The 20,921-nt window shown below is 38.9% G+C and overlaps 1 protein-coding gene across 1 annotated transcript in view; it reads left to right on the top strand.

The window, feature by feature from the left end:
• The window catches only part of OPHN1 (oligophrenin 1), a gene marked incomplete at its 3' end in the record, with an annotated part of 273,469 nt that extends 252,887 nt beyond the window's left edge, over positions 1 to 20,582 (top strand). The window contains exons 9-15 of the mRNA XM_008568858.1: positions 945 to 1,074; positions 3,561 to 3,661; positions 7,840 to 7,931; positions 16,523 to 16,601; positions 18,893 to 18,926; positions 19,455 to 19,517; positions 20,464 to 20,582. Of these exons, the coding sequence (XP_008567080.1) occupies positions 945 to 1,074; positions 3,561 to 3,661; positions 7,840 to 7,931; positions 16,523 to 16,601; positions 18,893 to 18,926; positions 19,455 to 19,517; positions 20,464 to 20,582 (618 nt within the window). The remainder of the gene's footprint in view (positions 1 to 944; positions 1,075 to 3,560; positions 3,662 to 7,839; positions 7,932 to 16,522; positions 16,602 to 18,892; positions 18,927 to 19,454; positions 19,518 to 20,463) is intronic.
• Positions 20,583 to 20,921: the final 339 nt, after the last annotated feature.

The following is a 20,921-nucleotide window of genomic DNA, read 5'->3' as shown; positions in this document are numbered from 1 at the left end:
TGTTTTTATTTTATTTATTTTTTCTGCGTACTCCCCTTCTTTCTGGGTAATCTCCTTCACCACAATGTGAGAGCCTCTATTCTCAGCTGATTTACAAAATATTCCTACAACCAAGTTAATCATTTGAATCTTCCACATATATAACTTGACAAGTATGAGTTTAACAATAAACCTTTGCATGTATACATATGGCTGACTCATTTACAGGATAATTGGTAGAGTGGTCTTACCAGATAAGGGAGCACAGATCACCCTTTTCAATGAAAAGGGTGATAGTCTTGAGATTGAGTACTAAGGACCTATCTCTAGTGATTTTCCTACCCATGTTTTAAACTGTGTCTTGCCATTATGTTTTACTTGTGTAGTTTTAAATAGATTCCTTCTCACCATTAGCCTTTGTTATTCGTGAGTATGAAAACATAACTTCTGTTGGCTTTTCTTCAAAGTGAGTGCCCTTTCATATATTTTATCTTCATCACCAGAATTTGATTCATGGTCAAGTAGGCAGTAGCTATATTTGAGGCAGACCATAGAAGTTGCTGTGATAATATTTATTACCTTCTCTACAATGTCCCTTGTTCTAAAGCAGGAGTCAGTCTGGTGCTCAGAATTCTAAGAGTCCTTATTTATTGGAGCCTCAGGTGATTCCCTTTGGAAAAGAAAAATCTTCTAGTTGTGAGGTGATTCCCATTGGAAAAGAAAAATCTTCCAGTTGTGGTTTTATGAGTATATTCCTATTTATGTTTCTGTTTCACATCTAGTCTTTAGTACCATTAAACTCTATGAAATTATTTTCTAGTCACTATGCCATTCAACGTTTGTTTTTGCTTTGTTGTAGCACATGATGTACAAAGAGAAAACTCCAATCTGGGTCTCTGACCAATAAATACTTATTTATGATAATGGTGATGATGATAATGATTATGATGATGATGTCTTGACAGACAAGAAATCATTTCTCCAGTACCCGGCAAGAGATGGAAGAACTTAAGAAAAGGATGAAAGAAGCTCCACAGACATGCAAACTTCCAGGACAACCAACCATTGAAGGCTATCTCTATACGCAAGAGAAATGTGTGTTGAAACACAGAGCTATCCACTGGGTTTCTGTAGGCTGACATGTACCGCCACTTGACTGCTCTGAACTCTGGGCACTCATATTGTTCACAGACCCCTGATAGCTACAACTCCTTGGAGTGTAGACATGGAATAGTGAAATTAAAAAGGAAGGAGAAATTGAGGGGAAGTTAAGGATTTTTCTTACAAAGTCTCTGGGGTGATAAGACCTAAGGTTTGCTCTTAGATTCAAAATGGGGATTGTTAATTGTTTAATTCCTCTGATGACTCTTTGGGGCAAAAAGAGAAGTAGGGGAAAGGAGGCAGAAAAATGATATTTATTACATCTGTTGTGTGTCAGGCACAGTGCTGCGTGCTTTAAAAATACTGCCTTAATCTTTGAAACTGTCTTATACACTTTTTACACATGAGGCCAGTGAGGCTCAGAGAGGTCACCATTTGAAAGCTGGCCAACTAACAAATAGCAGGCCTAACATTAAATTCAGTTCTGTCAGATGCCAAAACCTATTCTCCTACCACTATACCCTATACTGTCTACTGCTTTAGGATCCGATGGTTGCTCGTAAATCACGTAATGGCTGTCATGATTTCGGTGGGCACAACAGTATTTATTGTTCATTGCTAAACAAGGAAAGTGGGAATAACTCATCCAGCCACTGAATGATGCATAGGATTCAAGTTTTCCTACCTCCTAAATAACATTATACAAACATGTATGTGCTATTTGGTTTTACTTTTGAACTATGACCCAATGTTCCCAAAGCCTGTGATTTCAGTCCCTGCCCAGTTATTCTACCTGGGGAGTAGGCAGAAAGAACACACTCAGAAGTTACCAGTGGCAGAAACCACTGCATGGTACTTCACAAAGTGTGGTACTCCAGCAGTAATATTATGCTTTTCTCGCCCCAGAGCAATTAACTTCTGGTAGTTTTTAAAGATATGCTCTACTACCTGCCATGTTTATCTCTTCAACTCTACATTGCAGAGTGTCTTAATCTCAGTGCTATTGACATTTCAGTCTGGATAATTCTTTATCTTGCGACGTGATCCTGTGCATTAGAGTCTATTTAGTAGCATCCCTGGCCTCTTCTCTTATTAGCTTTATGCTAATAGCACTCCCTAGCTGTGATGACCTAAAACATCTCCAGGCCTTGCCAAATGTCCCCTGGGAGGCAAAATTGCCTCTTGTTGAGAACCACTGATATATGTTGTGTGATGCTTTTGTATCCCTTTTTTCTAATTTGCCAAATGGGTATGATATTGTTACTCAGTAGAATGTGTGCTTACTGAGCATTGTTTCTGCTAGATACTATGCAATGCTTGGTTTTTGTCCTGAAGACGTTCACAGTCTGATGGGGGAGACAGATAAGTGTATCATTCATTATAATTAAATGTGTTGAGCACTCTATTTGGGGCATATACCTAAGGGCTTCGTTGAAGAAGTGATGTTTGAACTAGAACTTGAATGATGAGTGGGAGTTTGACAGATAAAGAAAAGGGGGAAGAAAATTCCAGGTGTATGAGTAAAAGGTAGGGGTGTGGGAGGACGTAGTTTGTTTGTAGAGTGCTGGTTTGCCAAAAACTCCTGGTTTACTCCTCTTGTCCAAAGTAAATATTAATACTGCCCCATTCACTTTTAAATATGTCTTGGATTTGAACTACAAATATAGCCACCTATTTATGTGGGAACTGAAAATAATTCAATGAGACAGGAACGTATAGGTGAGGATGCCAAAAGACAAAGCTGGAATAGTAAGTTTTGATCACATTATGAAGGGCTTTGTGGGCAGGCTAAGGAGTTTGAAGATAAGTAAGTAAGTAAGTAAATATATATACATACATACATATACATATATACATATATATATATATGTATATGTATGTATATATATATATATATATCAGGATTCCTCTAGCAAAAAAGTAGAGGATGGACTGGAAAGGAGTGATCAGAGATGGTGGAACCAGAGAGGCCACTGAAATAATTAACTGGAAAAATATTCGTAGTGAATTTTTGTTTTGTTGAAATATCTCATAAAACTTTAAAAAATAAGACAGCAGTAGGGTCCTTGATTAATTTGGTGCTAAAAGGGATGGAGAGGAGGAGAGAGCTGAAGGAGAGACATGTAGGGTATAGAAGGGGCAGAAGCCAACAACCAATCAAATGGGAAGGAGGAGCAGATGACAGAAATTTCCAGCTTCTGGGATGTATGGTGGTACCATTCATGGGGAACAGGGAACAGGGGAGGGAGAATAGGTTTGGAGCAAGTCAGGAGCAGATGTGGAAAGCAGGTGGAGAAGGTTAGGATCTTCATGTGTGCAGTAGGCAGGTGACTATGTAAGGCTGGAGCTCAGGGGAAGGACAGGGCTTGATCTGGAGTTTGACTGTGAAGGGTATGCTGTAAACAACTTCCGTCTTAGGAGTGGACTGACTGTATAGCTAAAACATTTATTCTGTCGCTCACTTTTGCCTTTTTTTATAGGGGCTTTGGGAATATCCTGGGTGAAATACTATTGCCGGTATGAGAAAGAGACCAAAACACTCACCATGACACCTATGGAGCAGAAGCCAGGTGCTAAGCAGGTCAGTTCTTGTTTGTGCCACATTTTTTGAGATGCATCTGTGACTGCATCTCAGAAAAGAATATATGTTGACTTAGTGTCATGTGAAGCCATGACTTTACAGGTTCTCCTTGGCCTAAGTTTGCATTGGGTCAGATGCCATTCAGCTGAGTGAAAAATTTCTGTTAATCATTACATCGGGCCTTCTCGAATTGCCTGTTCTGTTTCAGACCATTTATTATTACAGGTGCCTGTCACATTGTATAAAGAGAATATGCAAAAATATGGATGAATTGCTTTAAGAAGGCTCTACTATAGGATTCTTTTAAGTAGCAAGTTTTAAAAATATCAGTTTCCAAAATTTCTTTTTTACAGGAGTACATCTGTTGCCTAAAGTTGGAATAACTTATACCCCCATTCTATGCAATATTCAAATATCTTTAAGCAGTTAATATCTCTTCTTCCATCCTACAAACCTTCCCCCACTCCCCAAAATGGCAAGACAAGTTTAACACATTGAGAAGACAGTTTACTCATCTGAAAGAACCTGATCTTCTACACACATACACGGGTGTTTTTTTAAGATAAAAGCTGATGGTCAGACAAATTGTTCATGTTCTAAAAGTAGTTCAATGTGTCTCTTTCTCCTTTAACTGACTCTAAGACAAGGTCTTGGTGCATAATTTTTAAGTATTTTCACTCTTTACAGATTGTTTGGAAGCACTTCAAAGTTTACTTGTTAGCACTCAAAGTATTGTAGTACATGAAGACCCAAGTTAGGTAGGCAAGAATTTGGAGAAAAATTGGGACAATTTCTCTTCATTGCTGGTACTTTCCATGGAAAATCTCTTTTGTGTGGCTTGTTCATGTGAATTTAAAGAGGACTGAGATTTGGTCTTGGACTGTTCAAAACTGCTTTTTTTATTTTTGGTCTTTATTGTCTTTAACCACAAAATTTGCTATTCTTCCTTGAATGTGGGTTGGAGACCGGATAGACCTCTAGCATAACATACCTGATGGGGTTTCCAGAATACTCATCCATGTTTCTATCATTGGCCAGTTAGTTATTCATTCATGACTTCAAAACCCTTCTCAATTTCCAGTCTGCCAACTGCCAGGCACTTTTCAGAGTGGTTTCAATAAATTCGTCTTGTGCTGTGGCACAGAATTTGTTCCAAGTCTGTCAGAATTTAGCAGATGTATCTGACTGGTAAATGCTTATAAGCAACACTGGTCTGCAGTTTCTTCCTTTCATTTTTCTACACACATTACTTTCCAAATCCCAGATGTTAAAGCTCCTCTCGTAGACAGTCATACTTTTTAGGCCCCTTCTCTTCTGCTCAGAGGTGCTTGTTGCAAAGCCCAAGACAAACTCAGCAGAAACCACTTTCATATCCTTCTAGCAGATGTGAGAACAAGTCCTCCTTTTAGTTTTTCTTTCTGTCTTCCCTTTTGGTTGAATGGCTGCTTGCAAAACTGCAGTTGTGTCAACCTAAGCAGTTTTAATGTGGTATTCCTTAAGGAATGGAAAGAGGAACTTAATTCTCTATTTAGAAGGTGGGGGAGGTAGAAGTAGTTACTTGAATTTCCCCAAACTGAAGCTGGAAGTGATTTCTTCTTGTCAGTTCCCTGACTCAGTTCCTTGTGTTAGTTTGTTTTAGAAATGCAAATTCTACAAATAAATGATATTCTAATAATAATAGCACTATAAAAGTACTTGAGGGCTGGCCAGTTAGCTCACTTTGTTAGAGCTAGGTGTTGATAACACCAAGGTCAAGGGTTCGGATGACTAGTGCCCCCCCCCCCCCAAAAGCACACCACTTGAATGCCTACTCTGTGCCAGGCATTGAGCTAAACACATTCTGTCATGTGCCTTATTTACTGTCCCAGCAGCACTCTGGGGTAAGTGTCATGAGAACAATTTGAAGATGGAGGAATTGACCCTCTTTCTGACTGTGGCACTCCAGTCTTTCTTCCTAGTTCATCCCATCAACCCTATTTTTTATTGTACTGCTCACTTTATTGATCACCTTCCCAAATACTATTTTATTAGATCCTTATCCCTTCCCTGTTAGGAAGCTGTGGTAAGAAGCAAGAGTATTTTGAGTCTTAAGAACTGGGTTTAAATCCTACCTCTTTGTTCTAGTAGCATTTTGACCTTGAGTAAATTACTTAATGTTGCCCAGTCTGTTTCCCCATCAGAAAAATGGTAAGGATGGTAATGTAGTTCATAAGCATTTATTGAGCACTATTTGCTAGGTACTAGAAATATAAAGATAAATAAGACACTGTCCATGTCCTTGAGTTCTCAATCAAGTGGGGAAATCAGACATGAAAACAGGAAATTTTAATGTAATTGGCAAAGAACACAGTGGGCAGTGAATGGGTTTGGGGAAGGATTTTGGAGGAAATGAAAGCTGAATTGCAGTTGTAGAACAAATAAGAGTTTAGCCAGGCAAAGAACATAGGCAAAGTTATTTGGGGTGGAGGAAAAAGTTTATGTAAAGTCATGGAGTCATGAAAGAGCATCATATGTGTGTGAAATAAGAGTAGTTTTGCATCAGTGGGGCACAAAACAGGTGGGACAGGGTGGCTGGAATGGTTGGAAGGGCGTAAGCCCCTCAGCTGCAATGCCACTGAAGCTGAGGGAGTCGAGAGTTTAAAGAGGGAGGGTGAATGCATGACTCTGTTTATCGCTCTCATCTGGAAAGACTAACACGTCATGTCCCAAGTGGTGGGAAAGGAAAGACATATTGAAGGGTTAATTTGGGGTTGAGTTTTTACAGTGCAGGAGCAGCAAAAGGATGGGCCTAGAAGCGGTTGAGTGTGCTGATGAGAGAGAAGTATTGGGTGATAAGCCTTATGGGTTGGTTTGGATCGCATAGTGCCTAGGCACAGACCTGATGCTTGGGCAATTTCTGAATTTGAGAAAGCAAGGTGGTTGATATTATTCCCACTTAATAGATTGTAAAGTTAAGACTCAGAGAGGGAAAATGATTTGCTCAGGGTCACATCGTTAGTAAATGGCATAACTGAGACAAAACCCCAGGTCTTTTTTTTTTGTCTTTTGTTTTTTTTCCGTGTCCGGCAATGGATCGCAACCCTCAGTGTTGCCCCCGTACCGGACCGGGGACCGGCAACGGGATTGCAACCCTCGGTGTTGCTCCCGCGCCTCGCTCAGCCAGTGAGCGGGAACCGGTCTGTATGTGGGATCCGAACCCTCGGGCGGGAGCGCTGCCATGCTTCCCAAGCGGCGCACTTATCCAGTGCGCCACCGGGCCGGCCCAAAACCCCAGGTCTTAAGCTTCCTAGTTTATTGCTCTTTCTACTATACCAACTAGGGTGACTTTGAGTAAGCCATTTTACCTCTCTGAGCTTCACTTCCCTCTAAGGGTTGTTGTGAAGCAAGTTGATTTAAAAAAAAACCTAGCATGATATGTGGCACATAGTAGGTGATAAGTAAATGTTATTTCTCTTTCCTGTACCACATAGTCTCTTTTGAGGTAGTAGAGGGAAGCTGAACAATGTGGGAGTGGAAAATTTTAGTCTGTGGACACAGTGGGTACATAAGAGTAAGGTGAGCCACACTATCCTGCACATATGTAATATCAAATGCCACCTGACAACACAAATTTGCTTATTTCCACTACTGTTGCCTTACCTCTGGAGAGATTGCTTTTATGATTCTTGTCATCCTCAAGAGTCTGGAGGCCAGGAATAGAAATGTTTGTCTCCCTTCCTCCTCCTGCCACCTTAATGGAAGCTTCTTTTTTCAACTTCCCCCTGACTTTCTAAAGAAGGTTTCATAAAGCTACTTACTCTGTTGCAGCCTCCCTACCTAGAGGCCTCATGAAAATTTTATTCTGTACACTTAATGCCATTTTGTCAGTCCGTTTATCCTACACTCCCCTTAGATGATATGTACCGAGCTTCCTATTTAACCTACCATGATTGAGAAAGAGCGCTGGACTACCCTGAGCATTTTCTCCTGGTCCTCAGCCATTGATTCTTAGAGCAGGGAGAAACCATCTGCCATCTTGCTGCACGTACCATTTGAAGGACAAGGTTCTCACTGAGTCTACACATTGATCCTGCTGCCTTGACAGATGCCTTCCAAGTGACACTGAGGACACTGTAGGAGGCTGAAGAAGCTTCTGTGCATTTTTTTCAAATTGCCTCTTAATCCTTCTCTCATATCAGGGGCCCTTGGACTTAACCCTGAAGTACTGCGTGAGAAGGAAGACGGAGTCTATTGACAAGAGGTTCTGTTTTGATATAGAAACTAATGAAAGGTAAGATGTACTGGTGTGAATTGGCAGTGTCCCCACATGCCAGATGCTGAGCCTGGGTAGGTCTTGTAGTTTCCTATATCATCCCTTGTTGATGAAAATGAGCAAGCCTATTTAAGACATCATTGTCTTGGCTCTTCTGGCTGCCCTTCACAGGGATCCCTATTAGACCTGGCCTGGAGCCGGTTTTCTCTAAGCAAGCTCAGTCGGCTTTGCCTCTCCTGCTTTGGGCAGAAAAAGTCTCTCTTAGGATTTAATTTGCTATTAGATATGCAAAAGGTCAGCATTTGGTGATGCTGCAAAAAGGACAGGATACAAAGATCATTTTTTAAAAAAATCTCCTAGTATAACGTAAAAGAGCAAGTGAATTGGCACATATTTTTGAGGGAAAGCAGACAAGATGGAGTGTTGGTGGTGCTACTGGGGATTCTTTTTTCCCTACTCAGTGAAAAAATGATGCAGACTTTCCCTTCTTTGCAGATATTTATGTGAACTGGAAATAGTTTGATTATTAACACTGAGGTATTAGAGTTATGCCTTGCTAATTTCGAATTTGGTTGCATTTGTTTCTCTCCAGTGCCCTCTTCTTGTTTTTTCCTAAACATGAACAGTTTTATAAGAGGAGAATCTAATGTTTAGATTTTAAAATGAGAGCATTTGGTGGTATTTGGGAGAAAGGCATGCTTTGTAGTTGGGAGGTTGATCCAAAATTCAGTGAATAAATGTGTTTTTAGATTTTATTTCAATCTATTATTTCTATATGTTAGACAATGAATAATAGAATGGAATTTAGCAAAATGATCAGGTTGCTAGAAAGGAACTTAAAGGTAAATTATAATATTATATGAACAAAGCAATTAGTAACTGGGATCTTAAAGAATAGTCTAAAAGATAAGGCATTGTTTTGGATCTGGAAATAAGTAGCTACTAGTGTCTGCTTCCCCAGTTTAGAAATTGGGAAATTATTATTTGACCCTCAGAATTTCTATTTGTGAATCTATATGATTTCTTTGTTAAAAATGGATGGTGTTAATCAAGCTTTATGAGCTGTGATAGTAAACATTGTCACCAATAACCATGAGACTGTCACTCATTTCCCTGAGAGAATCGGGCCCAACAGGGGAAAATGACTGTTGCCTGTGGTTTCCTTTTTATGAACATGTAGTGTTTCTGGTTCTGCAGCATCATGGTGCTTAATAAAATAAAATTTTCTGTGCCTAGTTCCATTCTGATTTCCTTTTTAGTTTAAATTTGCAAGTTACTTGCAAATAATATCCTCAGGTCAAAGCAGTTGCAAACAATTTTGCCCTGAGTTTGGGGCCTGGGACCAATTTATATTTAAACTTCTTGCATTTGGTGCTATGCATGGTGCATGATAGTTACTAAATTTGGTGTTTATTTTTAAAAGTGTTTTTTTTTCTTACCCCAGAATGCTGAAGAATTCTGAGACTAGAATTCAGGAATTAATGTTTCAATGTGCCTATGGTTTTAGTTAACATATTGTGCAATTTAAAAAACGTTCTCTCATTTAACCCCCCCCCCCCCCACTCCATTTTACAGGTGTAGATACTGGGACCCAAATACATTTAACTGCTTTGCCCAAAAAGAGTCACAGAGTAAGTGGCAAGGCTGGGCTCAAACTCGGGTCTGTCGGTCTCCAAAGCCTGTGCTCTTTTTTTCCATTGTCTATTATAAGCAGAATACACATACTGTGAAATAGAGCATTAAATATAATAATGAACTGGGGCTGAGGCACCTCTCTGTGGGTGCAGCTTTCTGAGGGATATGATATCTGCTTTTCTGGTTAGTCAATGTGATATAAGGAATAGAGTTAGGATACCCAGCAAGCATCAAACACCTGTACTCATGTTTCCTGGAGCACAGAGCGAAGGGCTCTTTGAGTCCCTTTTTCTATTTCATGAAGAAAGGACAACCTTTTTTTTTTAATTGAAACATAACTGATTATACATATGTGTAGGGGACATAGTTGACTGTCAGTATTTGTATATGTTATGTGATGATCAAATCAGGATAGCTGGCATATCTGTCATTACAAAATTTACTCATTCTTTTTATCCATTAACCAATTTCGCCCTAAACCCCTTCCATCCCCCTTTTCCCCACTCTAATAACAACAATTCTGTTCTCTCCTTCTGAAAGTTCAACGTGTTATTGTGTTTGTTGTTTGTTTATTTTTTTAGCTCCCATTTATGAGTGAGTACATGTGGTATTTCTCTTTCTGTGCCTGGCTTATTTCACTTAACATAATTTTCTCCAAGTTCATCCATGTTACTGTGAATGGCAGAATTTCATTCTTTTTTATGGCTGAGTAGTATTCCATTGTGTATATATGCCACATTTTCTTTATCCAGATGTCTGTAAATGGACATTTAGGTTGGTTCCATATCTTGGCTATTGTAAACAGATCCTTGATAATAAATAGTACATATAGTGCAGGTTTCCCTTCAATGTGATAATTTTCATTCCTTTGGAATTGCTAGATTGTATGGTAGTTCTATCTGTAGTTGTTTGAGAAACCTCTATACTGTTTCCCATAAAGGTCGTACTAATCTACAGTCCCACCAACAGTGTAGAAGGGTTCTCCTTTCTCTACTCTCTCACCAGCATTTGTCATTCTTTGTCTTTTTGATAATAGCCAGTCTAACTTGCGTAAGATGATATCTCAGTGTGGTTCTGATTTGCATTTCCCTGATGACTAGTGATGTTGGACAGTTTTTCATGTATCTGATGGCTATTTGTATGTCTTCCTTTGAAAAATGTCTATTCAGCTCCTTTGCCTATTTTTTAATTGGCTTACTTGTTATCTTTTTACTATTGAGATGTTTGAGTTCCTTGTATGTTCTGGATATTAATCCCTTGTAGGATTCATAATTTGCAAATATTTTCTCCCAAGTATTTTCAACCATTCTGTAGGTTGTCTTTTCACTCTGTTGATTGTTTCCTTTGCTGTACAGAAGCTTTTTAGTTTGATGCACTCCCATATGTTTATTTTTTTTCTTTTGTTGCCTGTGCTTTTGGGGTCTTAATTCATAAAGTCTTTGCCCAGTCCTACTTCCTGGAGTGTTTCCCCTATGTTTTCTTCTAGGAGTTTTATAGTTTCAGGTCTTAATATATAAGCTGTTAATTAATTTTGAGTTAATTTTGATATATAGTGAGAGGTATGGGTCTAATTTCATTCATGTACATATAGATATACAGTTTTCCCAGCACCATTTATTGAAGAGGCTGTCCTTTCTCCATTGTATGTTCTTGTTGCCTTTGTCAAGGTCAGTTGGCTCTAAGTACGTGGATTGATTTCTGGGTTCCCTATTCTGTTTCATTGGTCTAAGTGTCTGTTTCTATGCCAGTACCATGCTGTTTTGGGTACTATAGCTTTGTAGTATAGTTTGGAGTCAGGAAGTGTTATGCCTCTGGCTTTATTATTTTTTGTGCAGGATTGCTTTGGCTATTTGAGATCTTTTGTTGTTCCATACGAATGTTAGGATTTTTTCTATTTTTGTGAAGAATGTCATTGGTATTTTGATGGGGATTGCACTGAATTTGTAGATTGCTTTGGGTAGTATGGACCTTTCCACAATGTTAATTCATCCAATCCAAGAGCACAGCATGTCTTTCAATCTTTTTGATGTCCTCTTTAGTTTCTTTCATCAGTGTTTTGTAGTTCTTATTGTAGAGATCTTTCACCTCTTTGGTTAAATTTGATTTTTTTTTTTTTAGTAGCTATGGAAATAGGCTTGCTTTCTTGATTTCTTTTTCTGCTACTTCCTTGTTGGAGTATAAAAACCAACTGATTTTTATGTATTGATTTTGTATCCTGCAACTTTACTGAATTTATTTATTAGCTCTAGGAGTTTTTTTGTACAGTCTTTAGGTTTTTCTATATGTTGGATCACGTCATCTGCAAACAAGGACAGTTTGACTTCGTCTTTTCCACTTTGGGTGCCATTTATGTCTTTCTCTTGCCTGATTGCTCTGGCTAGTACTTCCAATACTTTGTTAAATAGAAGTGATGAGACTGGGCATCCTTGTCCTGTTCCTGTTGTCTTATTCCCATTCAGGATGAGATTGGCAGTGGATTTGTCATAGGTGGATTTTATTGTTTTGAGATACTTTCCGTCTATACCTAATCTGAAGGAGTGTTGAATTTTGTCAAATGCTTTTTTTGCATCTATTGAGGTGATCATATGTTTTTTGTCCATGATTTTGTTTATGTGGTATTTTACATTTATTGATTGACATAAAACCATCCTTGCATCCCTGGCATGAATCCCACTTGATCATGATGTGTCATGTTTTTGATGTGTTGCTGTATTCTGTTTGCTAATATTTTGCTGAGGAATTTTGCGTCTATGTTCACCAAGAATATTGGCCTGTAGTTTTCTTTCTTTGTTGCGTCTTTGTCTGGTTTTGATATCAGGGTGATCCTGGCCTCATAGAATTAGTTTGGGAAAATGGCCTCTGTTTCAGTTATTTGGAATGGGTTGCAAAGGATTGATATTAATTCTTCTTTGAAGGTTTGGTAAAATTCAGCAGTGAAGCCATCCAGTCCTGGGCTTTTCTTTGTTTGGAGACAGCTGAATATTACTTCCATCTCTTTGCTCATTATTGATCTATTGAGGTTTTCTATTTCTTCGTGGTTCAGTCTTGGTAGTTTGTATGTGTCCAGAAATTTACCCGTTTCCTCCAGGTTTTCAAATTTGTTGGTGTATAGTTGTTCATAATAGTCTCTAATAATTCTTTGTATTTCTGTGGTATCAGTTGTAATGTTTCCTTTTTCATTTCTGTTTTTTGTTATTTGGGTCTTCTTTTTTAGTTAGACTAATGGTTTTTCTCTTTTGATTATCTTCCAAAAAACCAACTTTTTGTTTTATAGGTCTTTTCTTTTTTTTTTTTTTTTTTGCCTATATTTCATTTAGTTCTGCTCTGATCTTAATTATTTCTTTCTGTCTATTAATTTTGGGAATGGATTGTTCTTCTTTCTCTAGTTCTTTGAGATGTAACATTAGATTGTTTATTTGGAGTCTTTCTGGACTTTTGATGTAAGCATTTATTGCAATAAACTTCCCTGTTAGTGCTGCTTTTGCAGTATCCCATAGGTTTTGGTATGATGTTTCTTTATTTTCATTAGTTTCAAGAAATTTTTTGATTTTCTATTTAATTTCTTCTTTGACCCATAGGTCATTCAGGAGCATGTTGTTTAATTTCCATGTATTTGTATAGTTTCCAAAGTTTTGATTGTTGTTGATTTCTAGTATTAATCCATTGTGATCTGAAATGATTTTGGTTTTTTAAAACTTGTTGAGACTTGATTTGTGGCATAACTTGTGGTCTACCTTGGTAAATGTTCCATGTGCTGATGAGAAGAATGTATATTCTGTGGTTGTTGGGTGAAATGTTCTGTAAATGTCTGCCATGTCCAGTTGGTCTAGAGTGTAGTTTAAGTCCTGTGTTTGTTTGTTGATTTGTTGCCTAGATGACCTATCCAGTGTTGAGAGAGGAGTGTTAAGGCCCCCAGGTATTATTGTATTGGGGTCTTTCTTACTCTTGAGGTCTAATAGTGTTTGCTTTATAAATCTGGGTGCCCCAATGTTGAATGCATATATATTTATGATTGGAGGATAGCATTTAAAAAAAATTTTCATTTCTACCAGTATTTGAAACCACAGGATGATAGTACATCAGAGCTTGAAGGGTCTTAATTATAATAGTAATAATAATGACAATGACTGGTAACATTTGCTGAGTACCTCCTGTGTACGAGGCACTGTTCTCAATCCCTTAAGTGTGTAATTGCCTTTAGTTCATATTACAGTTACATGAGGTAGGGGCTGTTATTATTCCCATTTCACAAAGGAAGACAAGGATGCAGAGGAGTGATAAGCAACTTAGGTTACATAGCTAGTAAATGGTAGAGCCAGGGTCCAAGTCCAGTCATTCTGATCTCAAAACCCACACTTTTAATCAGTGTGATCTACTGATATGCTATACAAGTATTATATACATGCCTTTTTGTTCCAGGTGGGTGACTGAGACCTCAGGGAGGGCAAAGGATTTGTCTAAGGTCAGAAAGGTAATTAGTGGAGGAGCTTGGACTAGAAGTTAGTATTTTTTCACTTTTTCACCCTGTTCTTAGCAATATTGTTCTTTAAATTTGACTTTCTCTAGCACCCAACAATCCCCAAATGTTTCCTGAGTAGTCATTTATTTTTTATTTCAGATCTCTGTAAGGTGAAGAGAGGACATATACAAGCTCTTCCCAGATAGAGAAGCTGAGTTCCAGAAGGGATTTAATAGCATATCTGGTCTGCATTGTTTGCTTTTATGTCTGTTGTCCTTTTGTTTGCTGTCCTTCCTTCTGGCTGCCAGTTTCAACTGGGTTGCTGTCTTTACAAATATTACTAGAATTTCTTGCCCTATAAGATATATCCAAAAGGATGGGTGTTTCTTAGATAAAGGTGATCTCGAAAGAATCCTGTGCCCAGAAACAAGTCCTGGTTTTCAGTTGATTCTGGCTTAAAGATCATTTGGGGGATTTCCATTTAAGGAGTGCTTTGATGAAGTAAGAGATGGAAGGGCAGGTAGAACAGGAATCTCAGAATATCAGTACTGGAATAAACCTCCCACGTCGTGTGTATACGGAGGTCCAGAGAGGCCCAATGACTTACCCAAGGTCTCTGAACTCTCTTGTCACTGCCATTATCATTCTGTGACTCTGAGAGTGCTCTCATCTTATCATAGTAGGAATGAGAGAAACAAGGTTGTCATAATGGTGCTGCTAGCCAGAGAATGCAAGGAGACTTTATGCCTGCAATAGAATGATGAATTCCAGATTTCCTGTTTGGTTGTTGTATTAGTCCATTTTTGTTGCTTATAACAGAATACCTAAAACTGGGTGATTTATATAGAGAAATGAAATTTATTGCTTACAGTTTCTGAGGCTGGGAAGTCCAAAGCCCATCTGGTGGTGGCAACAGTGACCTAGGGGTCTCACATTGCAAGATGGTGGAAGCAGAGAGAGCAGCAGAGAGAGCAAGAGAGACAGACTCTCCTCTTCTTTGAAAGCCCTCAGAACCATACCCATGATCAGCATTTTTAATCCATTCACTACTGCATGGTCCTACAATCCAATCGCCTCTTCAAGGCCCCACCTTTCAATTACCACGATAGGATTTCCCACCCTCTTCACAATCACAGTGGGGGCCAAGTTTCTAATATGTAATACTTGGGGGACATATTTCAGGCTTCAGGGAGTTTTGGGGGAACATAATTCAATCCACTATGGTTGTGAAGGTCTAACAGGACCATAAACAATGTACCAACTTGGGGTATCTCTTGATGTAGATAGTATCTTAGTCCGTTTGTGCTGCTATGACAATATGCCTGAGATTGGGTAATATATAAACAATGGAAATTTATTTCTCACAGTTCTGGAGACTGGAAGTCCAAGACCAAGGTGTGATAGGTTCTCTGTCTGGTTAGGGTCTGATCTCTCCTTCCAAGATGACACCTTGTTGCTGTATCCTCCTGAGAGGACAAATGCTGTGTCCTCACATGGCAGAAGGGATGAAAGGGAATGAACCCACTCCCTCAAGCCCTTTTATAAGGGTCCTAATCCCATCCATGAGGGCTCTGCCCTCATGCCTTAACCACCTACTAAAGGCCTCACTTCTTAATACCATCACATTGGTGATTAAGTTTCAATGCATGAATTCTGGGTGATATTCAGACTATGGCAGGTAGTCTGCATGTAAATAGAATAAAATTGGGTGCAAAGCCATCTGCCATGTAGAAGAGGCCTTATAGTATAATGGTTAAAAATGTGGCTACTGGGCCAGACTTTCTGGATTTAAATCCTGTCTCTACCACTTACCCGCTATGTGACCTTGGGTATCCTCCCTTTGCCTCAGTTTCTTCCTCTGTGAAATAGGGATGATTACCATAGTAACTGCTTTGTAGGCTTGTTGGGTAGATTAAATGAGTTAATACATGTAAAGTACTTAGAACAAAACCTGGCACCTAGTGAGCATTCAGTAAATATTAGTTATTTGTCATAAGATTGCTTGTCAGCCAAAAGGCCTCCTTCCTGTGGCTTAGTCAGTCTCCATGTTGTTGAATACCTCCCAACTAGAATTGCTTTCTGGACATCCTAGATGGTAGAAGGAGCACAGCCATTTCCTGACAGATGAATGTGCCTGTCATGTAAATGCTCACCCCTAGAGCCCAGGCCAAATGGCTGGCTTCCAAGAGAGAGAGCCAGGGAGAGCCTTCCTCATTTTGACTGAAGCACAATGGGACCAATTTAGATGTGCATTATGGTGGGGTTTCTTGACATTCGCCTTCCTATTTCCTTGCCTGGCCCTGGCATGAGGCCACGGAGATATCACCTCCCTCAGGGTTCCCAAAGTTGCTGTTCTCTAATTGCCCATTACTATTCTGAGTAAAAGAGATTTTGAAAAATTACAATTCTATAGTCCTGTGACTGCTCAGTGGGACACCTCCCGGGGCAGAGAGGGATACTAGATCACAAGACTCAGGTGAATTTTCTACTTTAAAACTTATCATTTTTTCCTCAGGCCAGGAACCATCACTCTGCAGGCCCTTTCAGAAGCTAACAGAAGGCTGTGGATGGAAGCCATGGATGGGAAAGAACCTGTAAGTTACCTCAGACACTGGGGAGACCTCAGCAGCATAGGCCAGTGTATGAGTGGTATCAGTCGGCCTAAGACAGTAAATGGTTCTTCAGATGTACAGTTTAAGAGCTGAAAGGAATTTTTGATTCCACATTTCTTATTTAACAGGTAAGGCAGCTTCGGTTTCAGAGAGGGTGAGGGACTTGTCTAGGAGCTTCTTCAGAGAAGGTGACAAAGCCGGGCTTAGGATGTAGGTCTCTCAGCTCCCCGCTCCTGTATTAGACTATGTAGCTATGCCCACAATCTTCTTGAAAAAGTGAATTAAGCCTTTTTTCAGATTATGAAATGAATATGTGCTCATATAGAAGAATGGGAAATAATTGCCATGGCTGTGAATAAGAATTTATTAAGCTTTTATTCAAAATGATTTATCTGCCCCCCTCCCTTCCCCTTATACTCCCAACTCAGCTAATTTTCTTTAAGGTACAACTGGTGGAGGAAATGGCATTGCTGTCCTGTATCCCAAGATGTACCACTCCATTTAGATCACTGTTACACAGAAGGACAAGCAATCCCTTAAAAGGGTTAGTGATTGTCATAGAGAGACCAATATGAGCAGGCAGAAATCATTCAGTATCTTTCTAGTAGGTTTCTTCTAGTGGCATATGAAATAATATCAACTTCCTGATGTTGGAATTTCAAAAGCCTCAATTTGGATCCTGGTTCTGCCATTAAGTGGTTGTGTGACCTTGAGTGAGTCACTTCACCTCTGAGTTTCAGTTTTCTTCTTCTCAGTACAATTGCTTTAATAATTTTTGCTTTACCTACCTCACAATATTGCTTTGAAAAATCAATGAAAGCTGTTCTGTAAACCATAATGTGCTATATTATTTTTAGTTGCCCCTAACTGATCGAAGGATGGGTGCAAAACTACTGAGATTCAAGAGTATTTGTATACAGTCTTATCTCCTTGCTTTGTTCAGTTCAAAAACTGGCTAAGAGGGGAAAAGCATTCCAAGTTTTTCTTTCTTCACTGTCCTGAAGATTAAAGAGGAGTAACCAGATCCCAGATTGCATTTATAGCAACCAGGAAGGTAGCAGGAGAGACGTGGTGTTGTGAGGACTGCCATGCAGAAAGTAGGCCAGGACTTGTCTTCCTTCTGTCACCTCCCAGAAACCTGGCACTTAACTTTTACATACTTGTGATGTTTCTCTAGGAAGATGCTAGGAGGCTTTAGCAAGGCATTTATTTCTCAATTCCCTTTCCTGCACTTGCTCTGCCATTAGGTTTTTAAAGAAAGAAGGATACAGAAGGCTTTTTGTGGAGAATGATGTTAGAACATGGGCCCACTGAATGTGATTCCTCACCAATTTGATTATGGCAGACTTTTCTCAAATCTCTTGCTTATAAAAGTGGTGGCAAAGGCTGGCTGACACGGAAATCTGTCTCACTGAAGTATTCATGGGCATGCACGCATATGCACAAAATTTTCTTTTAAAAGAAGAGGCTGTTAAAGCAGACTCTAACAGATGGCAACTCATTTCCTTCCACCTATCATTGCTAATGTTGTTGCAGCTTTACTAAATACCCCAATCCACTAATTTTACACATCATATGCATGCCTTTGCTTAAAGTATCAAAGAACATCAGGGCTTGCAGGAACACCTACTCAAACCTGATCACTTTACCAGTAGAAATTTTAAAATCTAGAGAATGGAGAGGGCATGCCTAAGATTTCATAACGAGGGGGAGCCAGGACTAGACTTGAAGTCTAGTCAAGAATGTCCTTGCTGGTTTCTTGCCTGGCTATCACAATGCATGCTTCAGGATGACTCAGAGACATCTTGGTAAAATACATGGATTTTTTCAGGTGGACACTTGCCTTTCCACAGAGGAACATCCATTAATAGTCTTTGGGGTGGGGGATTGAAGTTGCGAACAGTTAAATTTTACCATCAATGCCCATTACCCAGGTGTCCATGAGAAAACCACTTCCTTTCTCTCATGCTTTCTTGCTCTATCATAGAAGTGCTCCAAGATTTGCATAAGTAAATGTCTAAGATGTATTGGCTATAACTTCAACTACATTTAGCTGTATGAAATCCAGTACAGTTTTCAGGGGTTGTTAAATCGCTTTTTAGGACCTAGGCGAAGATGATTTCTGTTTAGCCCTCTTTCCCTTCTTGTTAAATTCCTAGAGTCTTTAATGATGTTGATGGCCTATCTGGAGAAAGAGATTTAATATTATTTGCCCTGCTTACCTGTAGTGATTCACAATAGCAATGGCTCTTTCTGTTTTTCTTCTTTTGTAGATCTACCACAGCCCCATAACGAAACAGGAAGAAAGTGAGTCACTCAAATTTTCAGTTTACTGACATTATAAACTAACAGCTGTCCTAATCATAGTAAACATTATCATTAATGATGTGTACTATCGATGCAAGTCTTTATATGGACACTTCTGTGTGAATAGGAACTCAACCCTGTCTGTTGATTGAACTAACGAAGTCACTTCATCTTAGCTTATTGTGGGGATAGTAGGGATAGTAGTGGTAATATAGAGAAACACATTATATCCTTCCTGTTGCGGGCACATGATAGAAGTTGTGTGCATCTCCCGACTAACGTTTCACATTTGTTGTTGTTCTTGCCTAAAGCAGACATAATGCAAAGGGCTAAATAAAAGCATTTTGTGTTATAAGAATTAAAGTTCTAACATTCCCTCAATAAAAGGATCATTCCATTTAAGGGTGATTGGCGATGAGCAACCAAACCTCTAGTTCTGTCACCGAAGTCCCTTAGCATGATCATTAAATATTTGGTAGGTGACGCTTATTACAACAGGATCTAACTACTTTCCTTTGCTTGAAACAGTGGAGCTGAATGAGGTGGGGTTCAAGTTTGTTAGGAAGTGCATCAATATCATTGAGACCAAAGGTAAGATCTAAACCATAGCTGTGCCATTGTTTGGTCACTTTGATTTTATCCTGGGACAGTTTCTCTAAAGTAACAATGATATCATCTGTTGGTCAGGGCTCATTTTAGAAATGCACACTGTTTATAAACCTTGTGCACTAGACACAATTTGTAAAATTTCAGCAGATTCCAAACCAGTGGTATCCAAGCATATTTGGAGAATTTGTGGTTTCCTGCTTTTAAAGAAAAAGAACTTCAAATGGTTTGTAATGTATTCTGAAATAGTACCTGGTGCTCTTCAAGCAGTGTTATGATGGTTTCATCCTAAATAAATAAGTGTTCAATTTCTGCCACAATACATATTGGTTTACAGATTGATGGGGGCAAAGCTAAACTTAGGCAAATGTGGAGTCAGGATTCTTCCTGGTTTATCATACTGCCTGGTTTCCCTCAGAATATTTAGAATATGTCAGGTGTGGTATATAAGCCAAGCCTCTTTTTTCTTTGAAATTTTGCTTCAGTCTTCCTCAGTGCAGGAAATGGCCTTTTGCTTTACGTCTGCCATACTCCAGTCCTCTTTTCCTTTATATCACTGCTGAGGAGCAACTTGAGGGTTAATATTTCCTCCTTTTTTAACTAAACCCTAGCTTGTTTCCGACATGGCAAAACAGTTGTCAGCTATTTGCTGCCATCCACCTAAGCATATGCTTCTATTTACTATAGATAGTGTGATCTCTTATATTCAGATTAATGAAGTCCTGATACAATTCAAATGAAAGTATGGATAATTTGGAGAGATACTTCAGGACTGTTTCTGTTATAGGGGAGGGCTGGAAAACTTGGACAGAGTAGGGAGACCCCTTCCTGTCTGAAATGACTCCAGTGCACAAGTACCTAATTTTTCTATGCTGGAGGAGATGAAAGCTCTAGCTATATAAACAAAACTGACCTGATTTTCTTTTCCTAGGGATCAAGATGGAGGGCTTGTACCGCACAGTGGGCAGCAATATCCAGGTTCAGAAGCTGCTGAATGCCTTTTTTGGTAGCAATTTTACTTTCATAATTCTTACTGGGAGTAGTTTATGTGTTAGAAAGAAATGTGACTGGGAAAGAAAGGAAACATTGCTAAGGAAGGTTGTAGAATATATATTTTTAATTTATTTATCTTAAATTGATACATAATTATTGTACATATTTATGAGGTACAGTGTGATGTTTCAATACATGTATACAATGTGTAATAATCAAATTAGGCCAATTAGCATATCTAGCACCTTAGACATTTATCATTTTTTTGTGGTGAGAACATTCCAGATCCTCTCTTCTTTCTATTTTGAAATATACAGTATGTTATTGTTATCTATAGTCACCCTACTGTGCAATGGAACACTAGAACTTATTCCTTCTATTTTTAAAAAATATTTT

This window comes from Galeopterus variegatus, unplaced genomic scaffold, assembly GCF_000696425.1.
Source record: "Galeopterus variegatus unplaced genomic scaffold, G_variegatus-3.0.2 Scaffold447, whole genome shotgun sequence".
Classification (NCBI taxonomy): domain Eukaryota; kingdom Metazoa; phylum Chordata; class Mammalia; order Dermoptera; family Cynocephalidae; genus Galeopterus; species Galeopterus variegatus.
Note: the sequence above shows the minus strand (reverse complement) of the source record. Positions and strands in the feature narration are given on the sequence as shown.